Source organism: Labrus bergylta, chromosome 10 (genome assembly GCF_963930695.1).
Source record: "Labrus bergylta chromosome 10, fLabBer1.1, whole genome shotgun sequence".
Taxonomy (NCBI): Eukaryota; Metazoa; Chordata; class Actinopteri; order Labriformes; family Labridae; genus Labrus; species Labrus bergylta.
This window is the reverse complement of record NC_089204.1, coordinates 5,920,324-5,931,840: the sequence shown is the minus strand read 5'-3', so window position 1 is coordinate 5,931,840 and position 11,517 is coordinate 5,920,324. Positions and strand designations below refer to the sequence as shown.

The 11,517-nt window shown below is 40.0% G+C and overlaps 1 protein-coding gene across 1 annotated transcript in view; it reads right to left on the bottom strand.

Moving 5' to 3' along the window:
* Positions 1-540: 540 nt before the first annotated feature.
* LOC109989515 (cilia- and flagella-associated protein 46) overlaps positions 541-11,517 on the bottom strand; it is a 72,145-nt gene continuing 61,168 nt past the window's right edge. Inside the window, exons 51-59 of the mRNA XM_065959773.1 lie at positions 8,312-8,391; positions 7,920-7,980; positions 7,788-7,820; positions 6,815-6,905; positions 6,587-6,699; positions 4,346-4,427; positions 3,161-3,297; positions 934-1,032; positions 541-785 (exon numbers count right to left, since the gene is read on the bottom strand). Of these exons, the coding sequence (XP_065815845.1) occupies positions 673-785; positions 934-1,032; positions 3,161-3,297; positions 4,346-4,427; positions 6,587-6,699; positions 6,815-6,905; positions 7,788-7,820; positions 7,920-7,980; positions 8,312-8,391 (809 nt within the window). The 3' untranslated portion in view covers positions 541-672. The remainder of the gene's footprint in view (positions 786-933; positions 1,033-3,160; positions 3,298-4,345; positions 4,428-6,586; positions 6,700-6,814; positions 6,906-7,787; positions 7,821-7,919; positions 7,981-8,311; positions 8,392-11,517) is intronic.

Here is an 11,517-nt window from a genome sequence, read left to right as displayed (position 1 = left end):
TGTCCTATTGTTTACAGTGAGAAGGAAGACTCAGAGGGCAGAACAAACACCTAGCTGTGGGAGTGTCACCAACCTGGGGGAGGGGTTACTGCCCTTTGTGATGTCATGAAGGGAAAATCTCCAAACAGCCTGTTTGAGCACACATTTTCTGAAAAGTGGAGCAGGTAGAAGACGGAGAGGATGGACTTTTCTCATCATTGGGGGTTTGTAGACGGACTAGAGACACATATTAGAGTTAGAGAAACATGGTGAAGAGGATTTTACAGACTATGTAAAAATGTTGGACAGTCTAATGAGTGAATGTATCATGAGTTTAATGTAAGGTAGGGATCCCAAAGTAATGTCAGCACAATGTTCACAGTATTTCAGTCATAATAAAAAACATTGAGGACGGATCTCTGTAAGCTCCTTTTAGCCTTATCTTTTCTTGCAGTTTACCACATTTCACCTTGTCTTGTGGAGTCTGTTGTGAAGAGTTAAAAACATTAAAACATCAAGAACAAAAATCAATAACGTCACAGAGTTAGACAGAGAAAATAATGAAAGTGAGGAATAAAAGATCTTGTTTATTTAGCAGTTCTAGTTTTCAGTATACAGTACTAATCCCAAAGCTGACATGTCTACATGTAGATATCTTAAATTAAAAGAGACATATCGAGGATGTACAGGACATCATGTGGCCATTAAGGTTGGGAGTCCGTAAAGAATGACGTTGAAGGCTGAAGGTGAGAGAGTGGTTTTGTGGTGAACATTGTCGTCCTCCGACTCAGCAAGAAGAACCTGATCTGTATAAGACAGAAATAATCATAATATGTTTGGGTTACAGAGCTGGATTCACATTTTGAATAATTTTGCTCGATGTTTGTTTCTAAGATAGATTTCTAAAGAATAAATAACATCTAAAACGAAAGAGGAGAGGAGGATGAGCAGTACCATGTAATTCTGTCATTTTGTGATGTTTCCTTTCTGAACCGTCCACTGTTCTCAGGGCGTGGACCGTCTGTCCAGAGGTCAGTCTGACCTTCAGAAGATCTACGACACACGATGACACAGATTAAAAGCTTTCTCTGAGATGCTACCATAAATATACTTCATGTTAAACATGGACTCTAGTTTTAGATCTTTGGGGTTCTAAATGATCTTTTGGTACAAAAAGCTAACATGTGCACCTGTGAAGTCAAAAAGCTCCAGCAGCACTCGGAGTACAAACATCAACTTTTTTTACTTCCTCAGACCGTTGTGTTGCGGCTTGTGGCTTTCACCAGGGTCGTCAAGAAACACATGCAAACTCCAGCGTAAGATCAGTCAGGAAGACTTTATATTTTCCTTCACAGTCGGGTCTATCTCTCATTCATCCCTCTCATGCACGCTCGCTGTCATTCTCTCGAGCTGTCATTTTCCGGGGCTGTCATTGGGTAATCAGCTGTCTCGTCAGCTGGTCTCATCTAACCAATTGCATTGCGTTCCTCCCTCATTGTCAGTCTATCGTTGCTCTGCTGTCATTTTAAATATGATTCTTCCTCTGCCTTTAGTTCCTTCATGCTGATTTGTCGTGCGCCCCTGCACCTAACCATCAACGCCCATCTGGTCTAAAAAAGGCTTCAGCTTCACAACCAACAGTGTCTGGACTCCATGTGCTGACATGAAGGCAACAAAGGCATGAATGACACCACATTCTGTAAATAAGTTGAAAAGAGCAACCAGGAGGATGGCTTCAGAGTTTGCACAGGGATCTTTAAGAAGGCTTCATCTCCCTGTCAGTGCTGGAACCAGGGCCGGCCCGTGGCATAGGCAGTATAGGTAAATGCTAGGGGTGCCAGCCTCCATAGGGGGCGCGGCCGGCGCCCCAAATGAGTGAGGCAGAAAAGTTGAAGAAAAGTTGAAGATAAGAAGAAGAAATAGAAGGGAAAATGTGTTTAACTATCACTGAATATTAGTTATCTAATATAATTTTCATGCTATTATTTAATCATGATACAAAAGAAGCTATGAAAATACACTACTTCACATATTTAAAAAGGCTCTATTTTCTTGCCTCCTGCTTGACCCGGCGCATCACAACACAGCTGCTCATTACCTGCTCGTTGTGGAGGAGGAGGGCAGGTGACTTATTAGAAGTGAGTGACAATGAGTGTACCGATTAATATCAAGTTTATAAATGACCGTGATGTAAAAAACAACAACAACAAAGCCCTCTGGAGCCCAGGGACTTAAAAAAGGATTAATCTGAAAAAGACACAGCGGTAACGTGCTGCACGGATCAGTTATTTATCTGTGGTAGTTTAGCTAGCTTGTTATGGATGGATGATAGTAACATCCGTGTTTTATAATTCCTAATCAGTAGCTCAAGTTAACATTTCCACTGTACATTCATTAGGTAAAGATTAATCAGGTTAAGAAAATAACCAGTGTAAATACTCTTTTTCTTTTATTCTTATGTTGTTTGGGACACAAAACCTAATTATATATTTATTGACATCTTTGTGTACTTAGTTAGCTTTCACCCTAGTTGATTAAAATGTTTATTTTCCATCTTCTGTTGTCATTAATAGTTTTAAGCTCTTGCATTTAAAGTATTGATGTCTAAGAGCATGAATGCATTTTGTGAAAGAAGTCCTCACTGAATAGATATGTGTGCATGCTGTAGGTCTGGTTGTAAGTAAAACAATACTGAGTTTTCTGTACTGCTCTGAAGAGAAAATAATATCTATATTATAAAATGCAGATTGTTTCACAAATGCTCCTCTTCTCTCTCCAGATGCAATCAGAAACATTTAAATCCATCCCCTGCTATACCCGGGCCGTCTGGGCCGTCACTTCTGCTCCCTAAACTGTTTGGTATTGTTTGTTCTGTTACATTAGTTATTTTTATCTATTTTATTTTGTATTTACTTGTAAAAAATATTAGTGTTATTACCATTTTATTAACGTTTGTCTAAGTATTTTTTAAATAAAGAAATTCTGTTAAATATAAAGCTGTAAGCCAGTTTTCTTAAGTGTATGAATATTGTCTTTGGTGGTCAAACTGTTTGCAATATAAGGGGCAACTGCTGAAATCTTGCCTAGGGCACCAAAATGGTTAGGGCCGGCTCTGGCTGGAACATACAAACACACCGGGCATACCTTGTGATTACATAAAGAGAAGGTATCACAAACGTACTGTGCAGAACACTCGCCACCCTGTGTGCGCTCTGTTGAAGGCTGCAGTGCCACTGGTTAAGAGCGATACAGCCGACTCCTCCCAAACTCAGCAGCAGCGCGGCCTGTAGAGGATTCTCCAGAGCCAGCTGTTCAGAACTGCAGAGGAGAGAGACAGCGAGATAATGAGTGACCGATCAGGGATAATATAATCTGTTACCGACCTAAGGTCTGAGATACATCAAGAAACACTCATAGTAGTCACTCACATTTTCAAGACGATTTGTTAAAATTATATTATCTCCATTATTTTAAAAAGTAATAGTATGGAAAAGTACCAAGTGCTAAAAAAAAACGTCAGACCCTCAGTCATATTTAACCAAAACTTTAAACCTGAGAGCGAGCAGGAGTTTGGCTTCAATTTTCTGTAATTGAAAAACAAGACATGACCCATTATTATAATTTCTTATTTGTTTATTTAACATGGACATACAGTAACTTTGGTGCTGTAACATTTAACCATGCACAAGTTCCAGATGCACTGCTCTTAGTGTTTTTAGCAAAATGCTAATTTACAACACCTGTCCGCGGGAGGCCATTGGGTGCTTAGGACTTTTATTTTAGTTGCCATGGTATCGAAACAGATATCGATATTGTTTGGTATCTTATCAAAGTTTAATATTATAGTATTGTGACAACACTAGAAATGACAATTACTGTGATTGATCCCTAATACTGATAAGAAGGCTTTGGACATTTGGATTATTAATTAAATCGATTTCAATCATTCTGGTAACATTAAGTGACTGAATTGTTTGAAGTTGTGATCTTATCTCCTTGTTGAAAGCATGTGCCTTTTGTTCCCAATTAGCACAGATAACCGCCCACTAATGCCCATAAAAGGGCATGAGCGCAGGAAACACATGCTGGTAGCAGAAAATAAGGTTGTGTAGATGGCTAACAGAGCGCCAAAGATGGCGCCGACAATCTTTTCAAAAAGTTTGTAGGTAGGATTGAAGAACAAATGTGTTCTTAAGAACGGTTGGTGAAACAGGCCCAGTGCACTTTGAATTGCCTGCTGTCTGAAAGGTACTATATAAATAAGCTCGCCTTGTCTGAAGATAATTTAGTAAAACACTGGAGGAGAGCAAACATGAGGACAGATAACAATGGTCAGAAGGTAAGTATATTGTATCTGATTTGTTACCTTTTGTGCATGTCCAGGTTCTTCTGTCGGACCACACTGGCCTTGTTCTGAAGCAGGTCAAAGAGCAGAGCCATGCGACACTCTGTAGAGGAAACATCATCATTAATGTCTGACGATAGAAGAAAACAGAACTGTGCACATGTTATTCTCTGGTTTGTTTTGAACCAGGAAGTCTTTTCATGTGTTTATCACTAATGTTCACACGGCGATGATGATGCAAACAGGTTATTCATGTGCAAAACGTTTAACTGGTAATCAATCATGTCACAGAGCCAAAGAGGTTTTTAGCAGCAACCTCTGAATCCAACACATTCAATTTATTATAAGAGCAGGATCGTGACTTCTACCACACAGACATTTGATCTGAGGCTTCAGGTGTGAGAATACTGCTGTGACACCAGGTGTGTGTCAGAGAGGTCATTGACCAGACCCTCTATAGGCAGTGCCTCGCAGGCATTCTGACTTCCTCTATAGCAATGATCATGTCTGAAGAGAGTCACTGCTGCCTCCCTCCTTGCAGCTATTCAGCCCCCTCGGGCCAAAACAAGGATCCATTCAGTCATCGGTCACTGTCACTGCAACGGTACAGTCATGAAGCTTTGTCCCTCAAAGTTAAGCAGTAAAATCATTTAGTAACAACAATGATAACGTAGTTCCTAGATGAGACAGAAGTGCAGATGGCACCGCACATTCTGCACCACCACTCCTTTTTTTTTTCTAAGAAAACACAAACCTGCCATCACCTCATCAGATCCTGGAGGCCAATTCCAGTGTGCTGTGAACTAACAGCTGGAATTCAGAACATGGTGTCAGTCACACTATAGTTAGCAGCACTAATGCCACATCGCTGGGTGGCACATATGTGTGGCCTGAAGGGATTGAAATACCAGTCTGTCACTCTGTCAGTCAAACTGGATCAAGTCCACCCATCATCTGACCACCTGTGTTTCCTGGTGGTACATAGGCGAGCAGCCACAAAGAGGAACATATTCTGTTCTGTGTTTTAAAAATCTGTGAAAATCTAAAAACCTATTCAGTTATTATTGATCTATGAAGTGCAGAAGGAATAACAAGGCCTTCTTTTTGAACTATGTCCAGACACAAATTAATCTGAATTTTTGCATGGTGGAAGACACACCAACACACAGAAAAATCCTTTCCAGAAATGTCAATAAATTCAACCTTGTCTAGATTCACAACATCATTCAGTGGTGCACACAGCTGGGTTTATCTCCCCTCCTCCACCATGAGCTGTATCTGGATGAACTTTCCTGCTGCTTCCAGCTACTTGATGACCAAGTCCCAGTCTGATGATCTTATTAAAGTTGTAGAAAAGCTGCAGCAGGGCTCCAGTATTGAAACCTCAGATATTAGAACGGTGATATTTCTTTTTACACCAACTCAGGGAATAAAAGACTGATGTGTTTGAGGATAGGAAGCCTCCTGCTCCATTCACTGCTTACATAATCCACAAACAATCCTGCTCCAACTTTCAGTCATTCATTCATTTCAGAGTTTAGTCACCTATTTTTCTTCTTTTATCTTTTATCACATAAAGGCTTTTTAAAAGTCAAAACCGTGAGATTTAACGACATCTGGCTCATAACTCAGACATCGATTGCACAGAATGTTTGATGACAGTTTCTTTGGTATTATTTGAGCGTATAATGTAAATAGGCCTTTATGTAGTGTTAATGTTGATGAGGTGACATAACGAAGCCAAAATAATACACATTGTATTGGATGTGAGAGGAAAACAGAAAGTAGCCTGGTATCATTGATAATAAATTAAGAGAAGTGATGGACACAATATGAGTTTGTGACATAAAGGACGTTTTTAACATTAAAGGCAGGGTTGGTCATTTTCTTCAGATACACTTTTTAAGATTTTGGTTGAAATTGTCTTTAGGTCCTGACTGAAATTAATGATTTGTGTGCTCTTGGTGTGATGGCAGTAAGGGAGCACAGAGGACACGGGTGGGTATAGACTGAGAACTGAGGGAATGCTACTTTCAAAATCATGCTAGTTTTCGAAAATTACCAACCCTGCCTTTAAGTATGGGTGTCTAAACAAACTGAAACAAACCATAGCATGCAGCACACCTGTGACACACAGCAACATTTCACATTCAAGAGTATAAGACATACATGTATTCATATAAAACTGCTTCAAGGTCCTGCCATACAAAAACATGTAGAGAAAATGCAAAGAATTCCTGTGTTTGTGTGGGTTCACTGCACCTGACAGATTGAGGGCTGCTAGTTTTCCAGGCGGGATGTTTGCCATGAAGCGCTCCATCCCCAGGTAAATGAAGGCACTGCACCTGCTTAGCAGCTGCTGCATTTCTGACAGACTGGAAACATAATGAAGAGGCTGAGCGGTGCAGAAATGAACAGGTGTGCTTTTTTTCAATGTCTGCTCTCAGTATGCAGAGATCATTTAAATACTTGCTGTATCTTCTTTCTAACCTGGGTGTTTGCCTGCTGCCCATGAAGCCCTCCCAGAGGTGACCGTGTGTTTGCAAAATCTCCTCCATCCTCGTGCTCAGGCTGCTCCCTTCTGTGACACAACAACGACAACATAAAACATAAAACAAGAAAGCCTGAGATTTTAAAACTCCATAAAGGATAACAATGTAGGATGCTTTAAAGAAAATTTCTTCTTATTTTCAAGAACTTTCCATATTAATTTTTTTGGCAAAGTTTCAGATTATGAGGTAAATGTATGTTGGAGTTATCCCAGGATGAGTCTGCAGAGGGCACTAAACGACTTGTTCTGCAAATCACTCGATAGTTCCCCGATATGAAACCAAGAATTTCGGGAGATGGCTTCAAGACTCTTTGTAAGCCGGTAACCTCTAACAAAGACTTTCTTCTCCCAGCACTGGAGAGCAGCTGTCCCCTGGTAGCCCTGCAGCGTTCTGCCCCCTAAATAAAGCTTCCATAGAATTGACCAATCAGAAGAGAGTGGGCACGTGGGGAGGGGTACCTTAAAGAGACAGCAGCTGAAACAAACCGTACCAGGCAAGGCTGATATGAGGGTTTTTTACTAACGCCAGTGTCAGATAAAGAAGGAGGTTTTTGAGGTGTAAATCATGTAAAGCTGCTTTATAGGTTTCACAGACAGACAACATGACTTGTTTCCTGCTCTCTAGATCCTTGTGTGTGTCTTACTTATTCTTTAAGTACGTACTTTAAACAAAGTGTAGAATTGTAGAACATAACAGGGAAAATTTAGTATAATATGGGATCTTTAATTTTTTACTTTTTCTATTTTTTTATTTCGTTATTTTTTTTTATTTCATCAAGTCAGTAATTTTCTGTTCTAGCTTTTTTGAAGAGAATATTTTCTGACCTGCAGCCCTAGAGAAACTTTTACATACTCTGCTCTTATTTCTTATATTAATGTCAAATGCAGGGTATGTGATGCGTTGTCTCTTACCAAAGCTGCCTTCATTGTGTGTGTCGACAACATCTGTGGATTTATGTTAAGAATAACAATCCATGACAATAAAGAAACTAAATCAGTCACTCTTACATACAGAAATGTTAAACTGAACAGAAAAAAAGATACATTTGAAGTTACGAGTGTCCACTGGGAAGGTGTTAGAAGGCAACACACCATTCAGGGGCATCTGGGGAAATAATTAAAGTTAAAGGTAACACACATAAAGCACATAGACATACATGTATGTATCTGCACATAGAAGCTGCAGGAGAGAATATGTGAATGGAGCTGAACGCAGAGCAAAGAAATCCAAGCAAAGAGGACGGAACTGGTGTTTCATGACAGAACATAAATGCTCTGAAGCTGAAATAGGATCTTCGTGAAAACATATTATGTAATTGATTGAAACTGCACAGTTAAAAGGGGAAGAGGAACTTAAATTATTGGCCGTACTGACAGCAGGTAATGTAATATTGCCGTCTGTATCTGGCAGGCGCAGATTAATTTAGTGAACTCACAGCTTTGATGGCTTGGCTTTGATCGGCCTTCCCCTTTGTTCCCTTCCCACCTTTGGTCTCCTTTTTGTTGTCACTTTCAACTGCACCAAACAGAAAGCAGAATTAATATGTACATGTCCCTGTCAGATAGATTACACAGCATTCAGACTGGTGTCTGCAAAGGCAGTGACATTTATTGGTGACTGTGGTTTTTAAAGTTTCCTCATGACCAAAACATCCTCTGCAAAGGATTCAGCACTGAGTATGAGTAAAGTAAACAAACACATGTGTTCATTTTCAAACTTCTTATTCCATCTTCAGATTTCATCTTGTTAGCCAGTTAGCTACAAACTCACCTCAATCTTGTAAATTCTCTTTTTAATGGATGCCATCGAAGCTTGCCTTGACTACCCAACAGAAAACAGCTGCTCATCACTTTTTTAAAATGTCTCCAAAGATGTCTCCTTATTAAGCTAATGTAGTCATCTATTCGTCCTTACTGGTGAATGAATTAAAGTCACATATGCAAAATACACTTCCCCATGTTTCTCTAACACTGTGTCTCTAGTCTGTCTACAAACCCCCCAATCCATCCTCTCCGTCTTTTGCCTGCTCCACTTTTCAGAAAATATGTGCTCAAACAGGCCGTTTGGAGATTTTCCCTTCATGACATCACAAAGGGCAGTAACCCCTCCCCCAGGTGGGTGAAACTCCCACAGCTAGGTGTTTGTTCTGCCCTCTGAGTCTGCCTTCTCACCGTAAACAATAAGACATTGAGCGAGAAAGCAAGAGACACCCAAGTCCTTCCAGAGAGGGGGCGTGGTCAGACACAGCTCATTTACATTTAAAGCTACAGACATAGAAAAAGCCTGTTCTGAGCAGGGCTGAAATAGAGGGGTTTATAGACATGATCAAATACAGGATCAGAGTGGATTTAGAACAAGAAACTTCACACACATGTTTCGGGGAGCTCTGAGACTTCAAACTGGTTGAAAAGGAGGAGAATATGTGACCTTTAATGTTTCATGCATTTGGCTCCATGTGACGTGAACAGCCTGTTCCAGCAGCCAAAACTCAAGTACATCGCTGTAGTGTAACCCTGAGAATCACTGGCTTTATCTTAACATAAATACAAAATCTGTGTTTTTGATTCAGGACTGATATTTAATCATTTAAAACTCTCAGACGATCGAATCAGACATTCAGGCAGAGGCAAACCTTTCCCACATGAAGGAAATCCTTTTATAGTCCCTGCTAATTTGTCCTGTGCATACCTCATGCAAAGCAGTTCACAGAATAACAAATAGTCCTTTCTAAAGTGGTTTCAGGCACTACATCTTCCTGACACAATGGTAAACTGTAGATGTCAAAATTATGGTAATGATGGTCTAGAGAAAAAACACTTTTTATTCCCAGTCTCATCATCACACTGTGTTTTTGATCTGGACATTGAAAGGCTATTTAGGAAGCGCATGTTCCTGTAGTTTTCTGTCTGTGGCATATGCAAGTGTAAAGTGACGCACACAGATGTACACTAGTTAAACAGTAACCTTTGAAGGTTCATTTATGTTATGCAAATGATTCAACCTTTAAAAAGGTAAAGATGTCTGCAGTCTCAGTGCTCTTTCTAACTCTTTTCTTTTCTCTCCATAATAATTACATGTGAAGTTCAGCCCAAGGATGGAAGGGACACTAAAAAACACTACTCTGCTTTTTCATTTGAAAAGGTCATGGTACCCGAGAGACTGGAGAAGAGCATAATGTGGAAAGTGACGTTTTATTTGAATGTTTTTATTGCTTTTTACCTGAAAATATGCTTCTAAGGAAGTTTATTGTGGAGTCTGTCAAGAGTGTTTACTGCTCCAAAATAGAGAAGGAGTGATGAAGACAATATGTAGTAACAACAAAGTAGAAAAAAGGATCCCTAATAAGCTGCTGAATATGAAACAGGTTTTACCCGTGTAGTGAAGTATGATTATTCAACTTATGCAGCTGATGCATGTGTGAACTAAAATATTTGTTTTGTTAAAATAAAAAGTGTGAAGTGCATTCATTAGCAGTTAGAAGTTCAGTCCTAATAATAATGATATAATGTAGAGGGTCAAGTTAATGTTTTCTATTAACAGCATAGTGGCTACTCTGTTTATTCAGATCAATTAGTAAGATGTGCACTGAATGAAATGATAAAGTGACCTGACTATTTGATCAGACATTATGTTGAAGTGCTGGCTTCTCTGACAACAATGCAGCAGCCAGTATGTCCTCCTTCTAACTTTAGATTCTGGTCCTGAATGCCCTGGATTTGTTTGGACCAGAGAAAGTAGGCGGTTTTAAGGAACCCCCCACACGGCCGTTTTGGACGCCCCTCAGTTTGTCAGATATGAGAGCAGTTATCAGGTCAAACCAACAGGTGTTGCAGCGATGGAAGCGGGCAAGAGAAGTGGTTCAGATAGAAGTGATTGTACCCGACCTAAAAAGCCTCTGCATGTTTCTAACAAGCTTCACGAGCAGAAACGTGCTCAAACTAGGATCAATATTGGAGATGCTTTTGAAAAATGGAGAGAGGTTAGAACACAGAAAGGTTTACAGACCGATGCAGAGCTGGATAAACACTGAAGCTTCAGTGTCCACCACATGGCGACCTGCGTGAGCATGGACACTAGAGAGGAGGGGGCGGGGGGAGACAGCTCTCTACAATGTTTTGAATTTGGACTACAGTACCTACTTTAAACACTAGGGGGTCAGAGTTACATATTGCTCCTTCAGATATGAGAACCCAAAATAATAGTTGATGCTGCAAATGATGATGCTTTACTTACTTCACAGTTTAAAGGGGCAGTCTGAATCATCACATCAACACTTGAAACTGCTCACAGTGGCCTTAATGACATGAGTGCGTGAAAGAAAACTGGCCAAAGAGGAAGAAGACAGCAGAGGATGACCAAGAAGAACGTAGGATAATATCCTAGTAAAATGTTTTGAAAACAGTTTTAATCCATAAAGGTCATGGACATCAATCTCTTTATTTGATCTTTCCTCTAAACTCAGAGTTTCTTTGAATCAGAAGCTTTCCTTGGAAGCTTCTTAGTCTTTTTTTGCTACATTGTTGAAGTTGCTCGGGTGGCTCCGTCATTTAAGACGCATCACTAGACTTAATAACTCGAGTTGACAGAGACTTTCCCGGAGGTGGTAGACTAAATCAGCTGGGTGAACTGGTAAATGTTACA